General features: G+C 34.5%; 1 protein-coding gene across 4 annotated transcripts in view; it reads right to left on the reverse strand.

The window, feature by feature from the left end:
- Positions 1-18,457, reverse strand: part of LOC135134857 (ryanodine receptor) — a 61,289-nt gene that overhangs the window by 10,824 nt on the left and 32,008 nt on the right. The window contains exons 5-46 of one of the 4 annotated variants that reach the window (XM_064063715.1): positions 16,573-16,587; positions 16,095-16,172; positions 15,926-16,044; positions 15,806-15,875; positions 15,552-15,745; positions 15,146-15,500; positions 14,923-15,092; positions 14,741-14,865; positions 14,496-14,687; positions 14,270-14,439; positions 14,027-14,217; positions 13,835-13,975; positions 13,495-13,646; positions 13,304-13,445; positions 12,831-13,250; positions 12,176-12,779; positions 10,746-10,845; positions 10,298-10,496; positions 10,017-10,241; positions 9,825-9,964; positions 9,629-9,769; positions 9,441-9,573; positions 9,061-9,238; positions 8,877-9,012; positions 8,675-8,825; positions 8,445-8,619; positions 6,243-6,799; positions 6,053-6,190; positions 5,766-5,918; positions 5,181-5,712; positions 4,889-5,097; positions 4,113-4,833; positions 3,928-4,059; positions 3,670-3,870; positions 3,037-3,315; positions 2,184-2,978; positions 1,722-2,125; positions 1,469-1,673; positions 950-1,418; positions 651-896; positions 407-596; positions 76-349 (exon numbers count right to left, since the gene is read on the reverse strand). In XM_064063715.1, the coding sequence (XP_063919785.1) occupies positions 76-349; positions 407-596; positions 651-896; positions 950-1,418; positions 1,469-1,673; positions 1,722-2,125; positions 2,184-2,978; positions 3,037-3,315; positions 3,670-3,870; positions 3,928-4,059; positions 4,113-4,833; positions 4,889-5,097; positions 5,181-5,712; positions 5,766-5,918; positions 6,053-6,190; positions 6,243-6,799; positions 8,445-8,619; positions 8,675-8,825; positions 8,877-9,012; positions 9,061-9,238; positions 9,441-9,573; positions 9,629-9,769; positions 9,825-9,964; positions 10,017-10,241; positions 10,298-10,496; positions 10,746-10,845; positions 12,176-12,779; positions 12,831-13,250; positions 13,304-13,445; positions 13,495-13,646; positions 13,835-13,975; positions 14,027-14,217; positions 14,270-14,439; positions 14,496-14,687; positions 14,741-14,865; positions 14,923-15,092; positions 15,146-15,500; positions 15,552-15,745; positions 15,806-15,875; positions 15,926-16,044; positions 16,095-16,172; positions 16,573-16,587 (10,221 nt within the window). Of the gene's footprint in view, positions 1-75; positions 350-406; positions 597-650; positions 897-949; positions 1,419-1,468; positions 1,674-1,721; positions 2,126-2,183; positions 2,979-3,036; positions 3,316-3,669; positions 3,871-3,927; positions 4,060-4,112; positions 4,834-4,888; positions 5,098-5,180; positions 5,713-5,765; positions 5,919-6,052; positions 6,191-6,242; positions 6,800-8,444; positions 8,620-8,674; positions 8,826-8,876; positions 9,013-9,060; positions 9,239-9,440; positions 9,574-9,628; positions 9,770-9,824; positions 9,965-10,016; positions 10,242-10,297; positions 10,497-10,745; positions 10,846-10,921; positions 11,022-12,175; positions 12,780-12,830; positions 13,251-13,303; positions 13,446-13,494; positions 13,647-13,834; positions 13,976-14,026; positions 14,218-14,269; positions 14,440-14,495; positions 14,688-14,740; positions 14,866-14,922; positions 15,093-15,145; positions 15,501-15,551; positions 15,746-15,805; positions 15,876-15,925; positions 16,045-16,094; positions 16,173-16,572; positions 16,588-18,457 lie in introns of all 4 variants that reach the window. The other 3 variants (XM_064063716.1, XM_064063717.1, XM_064063718.1) reach the window with 3 other exon arrangements.

Genomic DNA, 18,457 nt, shown 5'->3' on the forward strand with positions numbered 1-18,457 from the left:
AAGCGAAATTTCTTTTTAGAGAATTTTTTTATTAAAATTTTTCTACTTCATGGAAGAGTTCAACTGTAATCTTACCTGTGATGTGTCATCTGACGAGCTTTTAATGAAACCTCGTAAACTTTCTTCTTTATGGAACATAGCTTCCGTTCGTTTCTTGACGCGTTCAGCTAAGGGAAGGAATGGATCTCGAAGAAGTTCTTCACTGCTGTTGATAATAATTTGTTGTGTATAAGCGGCAATTCTAGTCATCCATGGTGAATTGTCATTGCCAATGTTCTTTTTAATTAATTTCAGAACATTCTTCAATAAATGATTCATATGTTCTGCAGTAACCATCGAGACGTGAGTTCTAAAAACAAAAATATAAAAATTCTCACCAGATTGGAATGGCTTAAAAATATCTTACTCTCCGGTTGGACTAACATTGTCAGGACCCTGCGACCACCAGAACGGCAAGTAGGAACATAGCATAGGCATAATAACATCAATTACGTAAGGAGCGTCTGAATAAGTTTTTTCACTCTCAACAAACTGATCAACTTCAGCCAAAATAGTTTCAAGAGTGGGCATTGAGCTTTCCATTCTAGTCATTATGTCTACGAAATATAATTTAATTATTAGTGTCGCATTACATTAAAGATAAAATATACCTTGAGCTTCTAATGAATGATCAGCAATTCGATTCAGTAGAGAATACTGGTTATTCTTGTTAAGATGTGGTTCTAAGAATGCCACTGGAAACGTTGAGCTAAAAGCTCCCAAACAAGAACCCAATGCTGGTTTATACTTCTCGATTTCAGTCTTTAAATATTTTCTATCATGAGTCAGACTCGGATCCGTACCGAGGCTGTATAGAGCTTGCAAAATCTTATACGAAGCGACCTGAATCTCGTCAACTACAATATACGCAGTTACAATTAAGGTAATTCTAAAGAAATCATTTACATACGCAACAAATCACTTCCGTATTCACAGTTCGCAAGATGATCAAACATTGCAGTTAAAATTGGAATTATTACAGTATTGACATAAAACAAGGATGTTGATGTTTTTAAATGAGTGCCACGTAAGTGACTATATTTTCCCTCTTGTAAGTTGATTATAGTATGACCTAGATCATCAGCAGTGTTATTAAAGAACGTTAACATCGAGGTACGTATAAATTCAGGACAGTTCTTAACCAAAGATTTGGCGTCGATTCCTTTGACCAAAACTTGCAAGCATCGGACTGTTATTCTAACATCTGCGCCGAAAGCAGTAAGACGAGACCTCAGTAAGCTTGCCAGTTTACAAAACAGAGACGCAACCATTTCTTTTTCCTTTAAACTGGCGGCACCGACATTATTGGTAGCTGTTGCAACAGCAATGAAATAGTTGCGATGAGTGGAAAAGTATTTTTCCATTAAAGGTAGCACAACCTGCGTAGTGCAAAAATTAGAACAAAAACTATTAAAATTCTAAAATTTACTTTCGAGAAAAATTTGATATCTCTAGAAGACGTTTTGTACGATGTCCTTCGGCTAAATGTTGAAGATGGTTTCAACAGTTTCATATTAATTGTTGCACGATCAGCGTATTGGATAAGTTTTTCTAGTAAACTGTAAGCAAATCGTAATTCGATTGAAGGTCCAGCTGTCGATTGTTCCGTTTCTCCTTGTGCACCGCGATGAGGTCTTAAAATAAAAATTACACACTTTATTAACTGTATAGTTTAAAGTTACCTGTGTAATTTGTAGCCTTGATATTGTAAATATTTCAAAAATTCTTGGGAGCGTTCTCTATCTTTCCTTTTCTCTTTATCAGTTAACAGATCGTATGGAACTAATTGAGGATGTATGCCTCCACCACAAGTGTTAAGTTCTTCCTTCTTCTTTTTAGCCCAAATATCGTGTGCATTTTCTGCAAGACGTTCAGCCATATTTTGCATCTCTCGCGACAACGTCAAGTTGGTCATATCCACGGGATGAGGACTGTAGTTAAATGGTGATGAACCATCAGTCGATTGTCGATTAATTGAATTACGATTATTTGTCGGATTATCAACTTCGGAATGTTCTACAGACCAACCAATAGCTAAAAGAGCTTTCAAAGATTCGCGAACTGGTTCCTTGTATCTTTCTTTCTCCTATAGTAGAAAAGTTTAAGTTATTATATTTGTGTTAAAACTATATACAGGTTCTTACATAATCATTTAACATGGCGTACGGCTTGAGTCTTGGATGTGTTTTATTGGAGTCGGACCAATTTTCACCATACTGCCAACCGTTCTCTAATTTTCGCGATGCCCAAGCGTCGTGGTAATGTTCAGAGAATTGTTGTACAATGCTATTTAAATCGTTATTAAGAGCAACGGATGATGTATTAATAGGTTGAGGATCATATGGCCCATCTGGTCCTGTTTGGGCAGATTTGTTGGCGTACCATTCATCGTCGTAATTCTTCGAAAGAGAATAATCGGGCGGTAATGCACACCCAATTGCACTCAAGCAAGGTAAAGCTTTTCCGAATAATTCAGGATCATAGTCCATCTTGCTCAAAGAATCGAAAATATTCGAGAAGAGCATCATTGTCAGTCGCTTCTCTTCATCACTGGCGGCACCATATATACCTTGTCCCGTACTAGAACCGTAATACTTTGCACATCTGTCATAATGTAGTGTTAATAATCTCAAAGCTACTGTGGTATATTCTGATAAGTTTGATACGTCAACAGTAAGTTTTCTAAGCAACTTAAGTAACATTGACGGCTGCAGAGCGCTAGTCAATGCTACCAAGAAATCAGAAACAGCCTCTCTTTGACCTTTGGTAAGCATACGGTTTTTCGATAGACGGTAAACAGTGTGTAGCGTAGCATCAAGTAAGGAAGCATAATTCTCAGCTTCACTGTAAAATTTACTATGTTGAATAAGTAACGGAAGAATAGAGTTTCCAATGTAACGGTTCATACTTAAAGCCATATCGGATTCACTACCGTCGTTCTACAATAAAAAATAAGCTAAAACGTCAAAAATTCCTGGTGTAAACGACGAATCTTACTCGATCTAACATGGTTGCACATCTTAGATCTGGGAGAAAAGCTTCCTCAAGGAGTCTAAAGAACAGTTCTTGGGTTTCAATACCGTAAACTCGTTCTAGGAAAAGTACAACTGATTGTTTGTGACCAGGTATTAAACCAGATGGCATATCCGACTTAGGTCTTTCTTCTCCGGCTGCTGGATTTTGTAGAGTAAATCTTAGACTTAAAACACCTTGAAGATCTTCCAATGGTACTAAAGATCTAAGAATCGCACGAGCTCGAAGAGATTCATTTTTACCCTATGACAATTACACAGAATAGAACCGCATATAGACAAACAAAAAATATATTTTTTAAATTCGCCAAAAGTGATGACATTCCTTTTTATTATATTTAAAACATGCCATAATTATTTCCAAGAAAGGTATGACAGATGTATATAATTTTCTGTTCTCTTCATTAAATCGCATTTAGTAACGATACAACGTTTTTTGGTTATACATCTTGTGTGTATGCAGAAAAATTGAAAATTTCTTAAAACTAATGAAAGATTCTGGCCTACACTGTCATAATTTTATTACACAAGATTTATGTAAAACAAGCACAGAATAATAACCCAAAAAAGTTTTACTGTATTATAGTTACGTACTTACCAGTTCTATAACTGCAGCATCAGGGGCACATCTACCCAAGAGATCTACTAAAGTACAATAAAAGTTCAAAATGGCCGCTCCTGTATCTATGTAGTCCTCATCATCATCACTTTCAGGAAGAGGATGGCTAAATGAAGCAACATTTACAGTGCCTTCAGCTTCGTCCATCATTTTTCGTCTATCAGAAATTCTTTCAGACATCTGTAATTCATGCCCATTACAGTCCACGTATTCACATTAAATCATAAGGTCATTTACCTTGTTAGCCTCCACAATAGCACGTAAAAGACCTTCACCTTCACCTCGCAAGGCGGGACCTAAACATTCAGGTCTTCTTATAAGCAACCTGATAACTAAATTAGCATTTTCTTCAACACTCTCACCGTTTACCTACAAGATAGCACTTAATAAAAGCCTACATTACTTAAACAACATGGTTATACCCAAACACAGAATCTAAGGAAATCAAGATAACGTTCACCTTCCACTGGATCCCAACCTAAATCTGGATAACCCTTTTCGACAAGTTCGGAATTGGATTGAAGTCCGCACCGCGACAAATAAATCGCAATTTTTTCCAAGTAATGTTCACGTAAGGCTAACGCTAATTCTGTATTTTCCATGAGAGAGGAGTAAGCTACATCTAATGGTGTTGAACCCCTCAAACTCGGTCGCGCTAATAGAATGTTGCTATTTTCCAACAAGAAATCAAAGTGCTCAAACATTGCTTTTTGGTTCTGGCGACCGGTTCTACAGAAGTAACATAAAAAGCGACAACATGCCACCACCATTTCATGGGATGTGTCTTTTTCTTTAACAACAGGTTCTCCTTCAGCGGCTTGAGCTTGCGCTTGAGCGTCTGATTGAGCTTGGGATCTTCTACCAAGAGTATTTATCATTACAGCCATTACGTTTTCGTGAATGCGCAACACTCGAATCAAGTCTGGATGTTGGAAGAAAGTGTGATTATTTACTAATTTCCACAAACGTTCTCTCATTAATTCCTCTTCTTCTTGAGACATTTGTACTGGTAAAAGTGCTCTAATTTTGCTTAAACCGACCCACATTTCGGCAACATCTTGTTTCGTTTTGGCGTTAATAATGTACGTTTTTTGTAAAGCTCTTATTAATTCGCCGACAGAATCGTACTGTCGCACAAGTAAACTAAAATTTAAAAATTAGCGAATGCCTATATTAATATAAAAAGTCAAAATTATACCTAAACATTTCTTGTACGAGTTTAGACATTTCTATTTGAGATTCCTCAGCCCATTTCACAATTGTACCAATCAAGACTTTCCTAAACACCTCTTCTGGAGTTTTCTTTTCCGGTTCTGGTTCCTCTTTGGGTTCTTCTTCTAATTCTTTGACAGCATTGATAAAATTATATAATCGTTTCAAAGCTCCCGGCTTTTGCAAGTCTGCATTCTAAAAATCATGAAAAAAAAATTGTTAAAAGATATAAGATCTTTTTTTTGGTGTACAACAAAATTATGAACTGACGAACTTACTTCCTCTTCTGAAGGAGCTTGCAGCGCTTGCAAGGAAACGTGAGCCATTAATCTTGCATGGAACTCGTTCAATTTTTCACATAAGTCTTCCCCAAGTGGGCAGTTCTCTTTGTCTTCCTCTTCCAAATTTTTGAAAGATAAAATGGCATTCATTTGTTCACGTGGCGGACACCTAAATTCTCTGGTTTTTTTAGCTGCTACAGCAGAAGGCAAGTCTGACTGTTTAATTTCGATGTAACGACGTAGCTGATCAGCCTGTAGTTCTCCAACAAAGCTATGACTAAAGGCTATAATTGCCTCAACTCTGTGTCTTAACTGAATATCGCAAAGATGTTGAAGCAAGTAGCACATTTGTAACTTAGCACCTTCTGCCATTTTCATAGAAAGAAGTCCTTTACGATGCTCATCTTTACCATCTTTTTCAAATATAGGATCCCACGTTTCTGGACATATCATAATCAACAATTTTTCCACATCTTCATCTCTCAACAATCCAACCAATAATAAACGATCCACTAATTTAAGCAAAGGTCTAAAAAGCATTAAATTATTATTTGAAATGTCTAAATACATCTACTTATTTACAGAAACAGATTCTCGTTTGAACCTCCGATTGGATCACGGTTGTGCACCTGGTTAGTTTCAACAGCTTCAGCTAACGCGGTCATTACATAATCTCTTACTATATCCAACGGGAAGTAAGGAGAATATAAATTCTTAATATCTTCAACAGTATCGCTGCAAAAATTAATAATATGAAAGATTTAGCTAACCAACACTTACTGGTCTGTGGTTTATGTCTTCAATCGTTGAAGTTGGAAGTCAAGAGTCAAAAATTAATTAATCAATCAGTCAATAAAATTAATACGTACGTAATTTCCGACATTTTCATTTGTGGCTGGACGGATTCCATTTTCAAAAATCGTAAGCTATGACACATATCTGCATCCTCGTACATTTCTCTTAGTTCTTGACTTAAGGGAATTACATATTCATTCTGACATACTTCCCTAAAAACAACAAAGTTTATGCAATTCTAGTACTACGTGAAAAAAAACGTACATGGTTGTTGCCGCAGATTCAAGATGCACAGCAATAAGTAAATCGTAAAATCCTTGTCTCAACGGACCACTCATATATTCTGACTTAATGGCGTAGAGCAACTGTCTCTGACTCACATGTTTACATAAGACATGAGCAGCCTTATAATTACTCTGATAGCACAAAGCTGCATACAGTGTTAAAGTGTGTGCATGGAAGCTAAGCAACTTATCCATTTCTATTAGTTCCAGTACGTCAATACAACGATCCTCTTCTGGGATGTGAAGAGCTAACATAGAAATGGCATCTTCACATAACATTGACCAGCCTCTAATGTCTGACAATTTCAATGCGTGCACTTGTAAGCTTTGATTAGGAACTCTAGCCCATTGGTGAGGTTTAAGACACTGTACTTTTAGTCTAGGCGGGAATTGTGGTATAACGTGCTTGGCGCTGTTTTGTAATACCGCAGCTGACAGAGGCAAACTGGTAGGTGTTCTACCTAATTCAATTTGAAGGCATTCCTTGCTTGTTGCTTCCAGAAAAATAGCAGGGAACAACTTAGTTTCAGGTTCCATCTAAAAAAAAGTTTCTAGAAATTTCTGTCTATAAATAAAAATGATTCATTCGACATATGTTATTGACTAATAATCATTAGATGCATTTTAATTAAAAAATATGCTTTAGAGGTGTTACTAGTATTTTAGGTTTTACGATTTTTATATCGAAGAAACTGATCTCTTTTACGCCGAAAAAAGTTAACAATGTTTCTCTGGTGATTTCTTAAGTTTTCAAGCCGCAAACAGCGTTCCAAAATTTCCATAAATACTGATTTTTAAAAATACGTGATGAAAAATTTCACTAAAATGAAAAAAAAAAATGATAAACTGTTTAAAAAAAATATCCCCTTGTGTTATATAGAGAAAGTTGTGGACAGGTAATATTTAAAATTTCATAACAATAACTCTGTTAAAAATGGAGGTATTACATCATGAAGAGATATTTTGAATACTCCACACACAAGAGCCAGAGATAGCGACATGCAATCTTAAAACTTTGTTAACACAGTTCCTATCTAAAATGTATACAATATGAGCTTGTTTGTATTTGGTTTTATCACTACACCCCCTAAAGGCATTGTGTTGTCTTGTCGCACCCATATTTTTTTCAACTGGTCATAGTGAATGTTACCAAAACAATTCATAAATGAACCAACTTATTTAATAGATTAAATAAAAAGCAGCTTATCTCGATTTCTTCAAATTCTGTTTTCGTTAGCACTGTACCTATTTTGATTGATGTATTTGTTCTTTACTAAAAAGTTGCTGACGTCATCACAATGCTTGAAACATACGCATATCATGTTTCTGTAGTTCAATAGTCGATTCTTATTTTTATTATAATGGGTTATCACAAAAAAATAAAATCAAATTTTATAATTTATCTGCAAAGCTGGATTTGTTTGATCGTGGTGCTTCAGTGGCGAGAGAAGTTCTGTCTAAATTACTTTAGACATTTTTTTTGTAATATGTTATAAGTATCTCGATATAATTTTTTTTTCATTTCTGATGTTTTCTTCACTTATGATGAGTTAAACCTTTGTCTTTACTTATTATTTGCGATAGAATGATGAACAATTGTTAAAAAAATATGCCCACGGGAACGTGAAGTCATTTTTGATCTTGAAGAAAGTGGGCATTAATTTTTCGACTTAACTCAGAGTGCATGTTTGTTGTCTAATTAATTTTGTTTCGATAATAACCGTATTGGATTCCAGTTTAATCAAACATGTGCAATTCAAATCTAACAGAATGAAGCAATTTTTTGCTATTTGCAAAAACTACAATAGGTATCTTCTAACTACCCAAAAATTATAACCAAACAAACAACAACATAATGTTAACGTCTGTTTTTCAAAGGTTCGAGAATAACAATATCAAACTGAAAGACTTTGTATTTTACATCAAAATTATGTTACTACAAATATACGAATGCTGGTAAGATAAACTTGCAGGCTTTTATATTGTTTGACATTGCCTTAAATTTACCAATTTCAAATCTTGGTAACGTTTAAGCAATAAAATGGAAGGAAATTATTACCATTTTTTAAAACATAGACAATTAATAAAGATAAATAAAATTAAAATATTTCAGCGGTAGAGTGATTGGATTTAGCGCATTTTGAGAGTAATGTATGGTCTACTGTTGGTTGTGAACACTTACTCTATAGACATGAGACGTGGGTTTCCCTTCACATGTGAACGTAATGACTCCAGTAGCTGCATCTAAGAAACAACCAACAAACATTCCTTGTGAGGCTCCTTTGCCTGAAGCGTCTTGAGTGACTTGATTATACAACTCATCAGCTCGCACCATGTAACACGATTGTCGGTCGACGCTAAAAATAAATAAAAACATTAATATACGAAAAGAAAGACATTTGTTATTTTTACCAATCCATAATTCTCTCGTATTCGTCAGTTATAATAATAGAACTCGTGCGGACTTGCTTTTGGTTAAAATCTTTTGTGTGTAAATGGTATTGTGTTGTTACCCAACCTATATACACATGTGTTGGGTCTTGACCAGGGTAAATTCGTACACCTAAAATCAACAATTGCGGTTGTGGATGCAGTAAAAGAATAAACGTGTTACCATAGAAGTATTCATTGATAAGCTTAAGACATTCTCCGTCATAAAGTTCATCACCAACCGCTTCTACGTCTGAAGTGTGAGGCACGGAAAGTTGTTTTTGTTGGCCGGTAGGTGCCGCTGCTTGCATTAGATCAGTCTAAAAAAGTTACTGAAGAAATTCGGTTACATACTACCAAACACTTACTTGTGATTGTTTAATTGTAGGATTTCTCGTCAGGAGTGAAGGCGACAAACCGGCGGGACGGTTCTGGGGTTTGATAGTTCCCACACGTTCTCTATCGGGCTCTGGGGTCTTCGATTTATCTGCCTTAAGGGATTCACCACCAGGAGAGCTGCCAGCTTTATTTTTTCTTGAAAAGAATCTACAATAAAAATAAATGATTAAAATTTCGAATTTTCGACTTGTATATCGCTAGACACCAACAGTGAAAGCTTCTTCGTGTGTTTCTAATCAGAAAAAGCTATAAGTTTACCTGCGTACAGCACTGTTCAAAAATGCAAGAGAGCGGATATTACAAATTAACGTTTAATTAATGTAACACTGTGCTTAACCATACAGCTTACCTGAAAGGAGATCTGCCTCGCTTTTTCTTATCATCTAATTTTTCTTGGTTATTTGGGGCCATATCATGGTATCTATTAAGGTCTAGTTCACTATTGGAGCGATTGACGCCTCTACCGGTGTTGATGCTTAGTACTAAAATTTAAATTAAATGTATGAACTTAATATATGTCTGTAGTTTAACATTTACAATTATCTTCGAAACCATTAATATTTCTCGAAAGGGAACCTTTCCGTGGTGGTCGTGCTGGCATGCTTTTAGTAGATTTGGTGTGATGTTTCATCACTTCATCAGATTCTACAGCATCCTCAGAATAATTCCGATGTAACCCTATTTAATGTTGCATTAAAACCTTAGCAAGATTGAAAAGTGTTTTATAAAATACCTTTGATGTCGCTCATAGAAAATCCACTCTTCATCATCATTTGCTCTATGTGGGCTGGTGTACTTTGCGATTCGGCTTCAGCTTTCAATCTGTGCTGCCGAATTTTTATTTCCTGCCAACGTCTCATTTTTTCGTCTTCCCTAAATCAGCGAATAAATTTATCACTACACAAAATAATGTCACACATCTTACGAGATAAAAGTCGAATGACAGATAACCGGTAAACTGAGTCTTAGAAATTCCCAATTAGCCTTTTCCATAGTTTCGAAAGTATTATGACTAATTTTAAGACATGGAGGACTATCTGAACCAGCTAAAATTCTAGTAACATCAATTTTTGTATCTGGCATGTCATCAGTGTTTTCAAATATAGGTTGATCTTTCGTATACCAGTAGGTGACTGGACGGTTCATATTTCTAAAAAACAAGCAAAACTATTCGTTGGTCGCGCTAAAAATGTCTCGGTTCCTTACACGCAAAATGGTTCGTAACCCTCTTGCAAACCACAAGTTGTAAAGAATTTTAACTGAGTAACATCTTGACCGAAACAAAGGCGAGCTTTTTGACCCACCCCTAAAGTAAAAGCAGGAACAAAATTGTCCCCTTGCACATCGGCAAAAGTAGTTTCTCCTCCCAAGGCGTCCATCAACAACTCACCATTTAAAGAAAAACCTATAAGAAAAAAATCACCGTTTTGCAATTATTGCGTTTTACACTTTTTTAGGCAATGCATGCAATTACAGCACAATAATCGACAAATAGTCAGTCATTAGTAAAACTGGACACTGGACCTATATCTATTGAAAATCAAAGGAAGAAAAAAGCTGCAAAAAATACTGGTATTTTTAAATTAAGTGGCATAATAAAAACAACTAAAAATAATTTAAAAAGCCAATACGCCTTTACTGTAATTATCCTTACTAATTGTGTGATCGATTAGGTCAAGGAATACACCCACTACATCCCCAACTTGCCACTGTTTCCCAAAAGACTCGGCCACATTGCTATATACTTTTTCTTCCTAGTAAAACGATGGTCAGTTGAGTTAAACATATAAATACAACTTCACAGGTCTTCATTTAAATAACAAAACTTACTGATAGTACGATCAACAATATCTATAAAACAGCCTACAACATCACCAACTACATACTTGGTACCAAATTGCTCACTTGTGCCGCCATGAATCTTTTTCATCTAATTCATAATAATACCATCAATAAAGAGTTTTGGCACAACGTTATATTAACAATAACATTATATTTTATAGTTAATGGGACGAAATTCATTTAGGCGTATGTTATTTTTAGCGTGATATTATATGAAAACTCTTGATCCAGATGAAATAAGTGATATTTTTACAGTTGGAAAAAATACAAAATACAAAAAAGGGTTGGTATTTTGTGAACAAAACATGTAATTTCAATATTTTTAAAAACAAACACACTAAAGTTGATTACTAATAAATTATTTTTCACAAAGAGTGGTAATTTTATTTAAAATTGAAATACTATTTGACAGTTTTTCTTTTTCTTCACAAGGAAACGTCCAGAACATACGAGAGTTGTACATACAAAAGAAAATTCTGGTGATGGTAGCATTTCAGAAAAAGGGTGATTTAAAAAAAAATTAATCAACAATCATTTTGGCAGTGGGCTTCAGTAGGCGAAGAGAATGATGATTTAGAGAAGAATAAATAGTTTGTAAGAGATTATTATTTTCTGAAGTATCTTAACTTCAATGCAGAAATGAGACTGAAAAAGTCAAATCAATAAATGTAAGTTTGAGACGAATCCACAAGAATTATATATGAAAAGAAAATAAATAGAACAATTACAATTTCACTAGGGGTTAAAGTTGAAGAAAGAATTGAACAGAAGGCATTTCCACAAGTAACTTTTTTTTTACTCGAAGTTAGTAGTTGTTTGTTATCTAACAAAAATTTTAAGCTGTAGATTTCTCATTTTTTATTTATCGTTATTAATAGTTGGTAATGGACATTATATTTAAAGTGAACACATGAGTAAGATGTAATGTAATTTAAGTTTTCTATTTAATGTGTTTTTTCCAACTGTTTTAGTTCAATAATTAAAACTTAAAAACAACTATCAAACTTATTTTTCTGGTGAATTTTCAAAAAATTAAGAGGATCTTTTTTAACATAAAGATAAGAAAATTTAAAAATGACATTTTATCTAATGTTGTCGAATTTTTATAAGCACTACCTAATTACAACATTTTATGATAGGAAAAGAAAAATTTATGTCAAATAATTGCTTTTAAAAATATGCGAAATTTATATATACTTTGTAGTTTAGATCTTTGGACAGATTATAGCAATGTTTACTTACGTTGTATCCATCAAATGCCCACGTATTTTCGTCAGAGCCTAACATGCATCCTGGTGCGCAGTCAGCTTTTGCCCAACCGACTCTCATTGGACCAGCTGTCAAAATTTCGAATTCGAAATACCACTTGCCCGAATTAACCGCATAGTTCTTTTCTGCTCTATACGTACGAAATATTACTTGTTTGGATCTACTGGCTTCAGCGAGCAAAGCTTCATGTTGTTCGCCAGTCGGGGGATCTAAGTTATATCCATATACCAGTAGAGTACGAACTGTTTCTGACGCAGTGTCTCTATTAGCTTTTTTTATCGCGTCATCTACTTTAACATAAGGCACAAGATGAGGACTTCTGAACATGTCAGGATCCTCATTAAGTCCATAGGTCCAGCCCTGTTGGATCCTTTCTTTGGCCCAAAGATTATGTGTATTTTCGGCCAACTGATCAACAAGTTCTTCTAATTTTGGTGTCAAAGTTATAGCCCCCAAGTCAAGTGGAGCGGGTTTGTATCCATTTGCCTGCATGAACGGTTCATTTGGAAGACGTACAGTTTTAATTCTAGATGGAGGTTTATCCATGGTGATGTAATAGCCTAATGAAATAATGGTCCTGAAAATAGCATAATGAGTATGATACATTAATTTACCCAATAATTATTACTTCAACGTTTGGACTGCAAGTTGAGAGTCATATTTCTTTTCAGCTGCAGGAAGTTTGTCAAATGGCACCAAACACGGATGAACATGACGTAGGTCATCTCTATACTCTCCCCATTGCCAGCCCGCTTCAATTTTATTCATTGCCCACATTTCATGAATATTTTCAGCAAGTTTATCTCTAATAGACTCGACGTAAGTGGCTAAAGTCACCATAGAAGTATCTACTGGGTTTGGTACAAACGCTGTGTCATCTTCAACAACTAGTGGCCCAGCAATTACATTTTTATTCATGTTACCAAAGTAGAAACACGGTTCCAGATTTAAAACTTGCTGAGGAAGAAGACTTTCAACAAGAGGAGAAAACTCCTCTGGAGGTATATATTTTAAGCGACCGTGATCGCCTCCCAGGAGAAATCGACAACTACAATTGGTTCGTTTTTATTTGTAAATTTAAGAAAAACGAAAATAAGGTACCTAAGTTTGGACGAACAGCTAATCACGGGGAAAAACATCCCGTCTAAATTGAAATTTCTAAAACTTCCCTTAATTGGCACCCCATTAAATGTAAAAGTAATTATCGGAACAGTTAAATCTAAGGCACAGCCAACCACATCGTCTACAAAACATTTATAAACATCCTAAATAATTACATATGTATTTTTTACTTTTCTTTATAAATGGTGGAGTAAAGCTAGTAACTACTTGTGTTGAACGTCCACCTGTCCAAAGGTAAACACCATCAAAGCCGTAGGAATACAAATCATCACCTACTCCGTTACCACCCCATTTTTCTCCTCCACCCGGATATGGTACGTAACTACAACAATTACGGGAGGAATAAAAATGTTTATACATTTTTATCCCATCAACTTATCGCTATTTTTATTTTAGTTTATAGGGGTTATCACAAAAAAAAAGTAATAGTAAAAACTGAATTTGTTTGATTGTGCTTCAGAGACAAGGAAACTTCTGTCTAAATAACTTAATACCCATCTACTAACTTACCCTTTTGAGTTAGCCCAGCCGATTCGCAAATGAGGCATCATGTGAGTAGTTTGTTCTAAATGATCTACAGTTACTTCAAAATACCATTTTTGGTAAATGGCACTCCCTTCAACTCTACCCACAAAAATATTGGGCCTTACGCTAATAAAATCAATATTTAATACCACAATTAACTATCTTTGAATCAATTACCTTGCTACATGATCTACTAATCGAGTTTGCAATAGTAAGTTCTGTCCAGGAAGAAGATAATCACAGATATTATTTTGAGAACTACGTACAGCTACACCATTACCGACACAAAGTGAACAAAGTACGTCTAAAACTTTGGGATCTCTTCCGTGTTTTTCAAGAAGAGAAATAATAACTTTGATGTGTTCGTCCTAGGGAAGATCATATCAAAATCTGTGTTACTGAACAAAATCAAACACTTACTCTCATCATGTTCAAAGCCTCAGGTGAGTCGATAAGGACACAGTGAAGTACATCTAACATTCCAGTGCCTTCACTGGAAGCTTGAGAACCAAGTCTAGAGAACAACCAGTTTAATCTATTTGAATTGGCAAACTGAGCGCAATTAGTGTGGTTGCCTTTAATAATTGCAGCTAATAAAAAAAGGACATGAAAATTTTATCAAACTATGCTGTAATATGTAATATACCGAGTAGTTGATAAAGATAACCTGAAATCATGTCCCAATTTTGATCGCCAGCTAACCCAGCCAAAAATCCTTGGGAAGTAATCACATTGATTTTGTCAATAGCTTCTAAAATTAAATTCAAAATGCCCTCTTCTTGGAATAAATCTTGTCTATTTCTTAACGCCCTAAATTTATTTTGTTTCTCTTCATGTTCTGTATTAACAAAAACATAATTTGAAAACAGCCTCTAACAAATAATATCTTACCCATATCTTCCTCAGGTTGAGCAAAATAGTTGATCAAATCTTCCAGACACATTACCATCTCGTTCAAATTAACTGCTAAAAAGAATACTGAATGTCGTCTATTCATCTGAAGTGTTTCCAATCCACTAAAAACAAAATGGTATATGATGTAAAATCAAATTAATTTGGCTGATTATCCCTACTTAATGAATTGAGTGAACAATGAACTGCATTTGCGAATAACTCGTGCAGTTCTCGATTCTTCTTCTTGACTTCTACTAAAATCTAAACCGTCATCCATTTTTCCTTCTTCGTGTAATACGGCCTGTTTTTCTTCGACTTTTCCAACACCTTTTTTCTTAGTTTCGTAAGACTGCAAAGACGTAATTAAATGAAAATATTTCGATGCAATCACGTTTAAATTACTTTATAAGAAAGCCACAAGCCTGATTCAGAATGCTGAACAATTACTGTAGAATCACCATATTTGATAATAGCAGTTCCAATAACCTCTAAATCTTTATCTTCTAGAACCACCTTCTGATCATCTTTTTCTTGTCGAAGACAGAAAGCTGTGGTCGCTGTAGTGGCTTCTTCCCTGCTGACAAGATACAGTTCATTGTGTTCGTTAACACCAAGGTATCTTCCAGTAGTAATATGTCGTATCCTCATAGGATGTGACCAGTTTATAAATCCACCGGCCCATTTCGTTCTTGCTAATTCGAGTCGCCATAGAGAACGTGCTTGAGACATAACGCTTCCACCTTCGTAAATTACGATACTTAAAAAAATTTAAATTAATTTGTTTTTGTAAACATTATATTTCTTATACTTTGAGTCTAAGCTCCATGTCGACGGTATTGTCAAACATTCATCACCACCATGGAAGAATCTAAGTACGTCACCGCCAAAAACGTATCCAACGTATTTCATTCGAGAAATTCCAGTGCCATACGGTTGTACAGACCAATGAGTTACATGGAAACTGGCGTTTACAATAGAAACTTCATTTTCTTTAGTGGTGTGCTGAACAAAATTGATACAAATTAAAACAAAAAAAAAATGCACGTAATTTATGTGTCATACCAAATATCTCTCAGTGGCAACAGAGACCAAAATCAAGTCATCTCCTACGCGTACCTTTTCACCCTCGGATCTAAAATTAATTGGTGAACTCTTCAATTTTTAATAATTTAAGTATCTTACCTCTGTTTGCTGGCTGGATGGACTGTCCACCAGCATGCCTCACCTTGACTATGTTCTTGTAAACCGACATCAAAAGCGAGTTTATCGTTACTTGAGCTTGTCGACAAACAAGCCAAATACTAAAATAGTGCATTTGAATAACAGTTTAACGTTGAATTGAAAATTTTACCATATCACTGTTTTGATGACGTAGCAATATAGCATTACCATACAAGAGCGTCCGATGTCCAGATCCTGTACCTTTACCCTAGAAGGGACCAAGCAAACAAGCTCATTAAAAATGTGCGATTCTAAATCGAAGACTCTACCGCGTTGGTTTTTCTTTTCTAATATGAAATTTTAATTTTAATTACAGTTTTAGATTTAGTATATAGATCTGGAAACTACCACTCTACTCATGTTAGGAATTTTCTACTGCTATAATTATGATAAAAGGCCATAATAATTTTAGTAAATAACAATAACGACTACAAACAAACAAAAATAAAACATATATCCAATGAAAAATAAATTGCAATGAAATTAAAATGGTGTTGCCTAATAAGCAAAAACTAACTGTCGTGTATGTCCAATTATAATAAAAGTTAGTAAATAGCGACTAGTTATTAGTTTCCATTAATTAATTTTACAATAATTATTTTACTTACTAAATTTTCCTGACCCTGAAAAGCAAAAAATCAAGCAGGTGAAACATAGGAACAACAAAGGAAATTACACAAGGTTACAATGATAATGATTTTGAAAAGGAAAACGTAGTAATAGAGCTTATTGTTAAATATAAATGCAAGCGTACTAACTTCTTAAAAAGCAAAAAATGTAATGAGTTTAATTTAGAGAAAAGTCAGTACGATGCAAAAATGTTTTGTCGCGTCATTATACAGCACACAATAATAATTAATATTATCACACGACAAGAAACAAAATGCCACAAAAAACGTGACTCAGTCACGTACTATTATCACAATTTAACAAAAAAAGTATTCTTTCAATAAAGAGAAATTATGACCTTTTATACTTAAAAAAAATGTTTCTTTTAAAAATTGACAAAAACTTGTATATATGTACATATATATGTTAATGATAACTTTCGACCTCAAATTCTCTCACGTATATATACTTTTGGGCTCAAATTGGAAGTTTCGGCCTCGCCGTAGCTTTTGAGGCCGAAGTGACTCACACATTCAACGTAACATTTGGACTCACGCACATCCAGTGACATCTTTTAACAGTAATTTTAACAATTTTGGTTTGAGAAAAGATTGTTAAGTATAAAAGTTGGTTGCATAGATGATTTACTTAACAAAGCAAATATTATGACTAGGTTTTATATAAATACGGGAAGTTGTTTGAAGATAGTAATTTCCAGAAGAATGTTGGAAATTTATCTAAAATTAAAGAAAATATAAAGCAACTGAAAACAGTTGGACAGTAGAAGAGCCAAAAATTCAGAAAGAAGTTAGAGAGTAAGAAAGAAAAAAAAAGATACACAACAGCTATAGAATGTAAGAAACGGAAAGTTGAGGACATGGAATGAACACAGGGAAATTTGGATGAAAAATTTTACAAAGAGAGTTGGAATTAACTGAGCAAGGAAGCATAAAGAGAAGGGGTGGTAATTATAAAAAAAAATAGAGAGGGAATGGAAAAGAAAAGCGGGGAGGACAAATGGGGTTATAATTGCTTGTTTGAAATATTGCATTATTAAGAAAAATAAACAGAATTTATTTAATGAGTACATAAAATTTTGATTTTGTGTGATTAACAGAAACATGGATACTAAAGAGTAAGGGGAATAAATTGAACAAGGAAAAAGGAAAAGATGAGGGTGAAGCAAGTGGGGGATCCATAACAGGGGTGACAAAAGATATAAAACAAATCGAAGAGCGGGTAATAGAAGTGGAACGCATAGTGGAAAGAAAGATAAAAGAAAAAAAGAAATTGCATATTGTATTGCATTGGAATTACAAAAAATTAGAAGAAAAAAATTTAAGAAAAAATTGAGGAGTCTAACGAAGAATTTCTTCTGATAGTAGATGGTTTTAACGCCAAAATAGGCAACAAAAGCAGGGAATATAGCGGAGAACGCACAGAAAAATCTAAAGATAAAATTTTAAATAAAGACAGAAAATTTCTATGGAAATTAATTGAAGAAAGAGTTTGGTAGTCTTGAATGGGGTGAAGGAGGGGGATGAAGATAAAGAATTTACCTGTATATGTAACCCAGTAGCTGATGAAGAAGCCGAAACATTTAAATTAGGAGAAAGAATTGATTCCGACCACATGCTATAAGAAGTAAAATTGAGGGATAGAAGTAGAAAAGTCGGAGTCACAAATAAGGAAGTAGATAAAAAGGAGAAGGGAACTGAGCATTATAAAAGATGTTGGAAATTGAATTCAAAAGAAGTAAGCTAAAATAAAATAGAAGAATTAAAAACAACAACTGAAAAAGCAGCAATAAGAAAAGCATTTATAACGAAGAAATCAGAAAAGAGAAACAAATGGCGGGTTAATAGATGCAGAGATTTAAAAACA

The sequence above is a fragment of the Zophobas morio genome, unplaced genomic scaffold, assembly GCF_036711695.1.
Source record: "Zophobas morio isolate AGI-343-1 ecotype UQ-CSIRO unplaced genomic scaffold, CSIRO_AGI_Zmor_V1 ptg000024l, whole genome shotgun sequence".
Classification (NCBI taxonomy): domain Eukaryota; kingdom Metazoa; phylum Arthropoda; class Insecta; order Coleoptera; family Tenebrionidae; genus Zophobas; species Zophobas morio.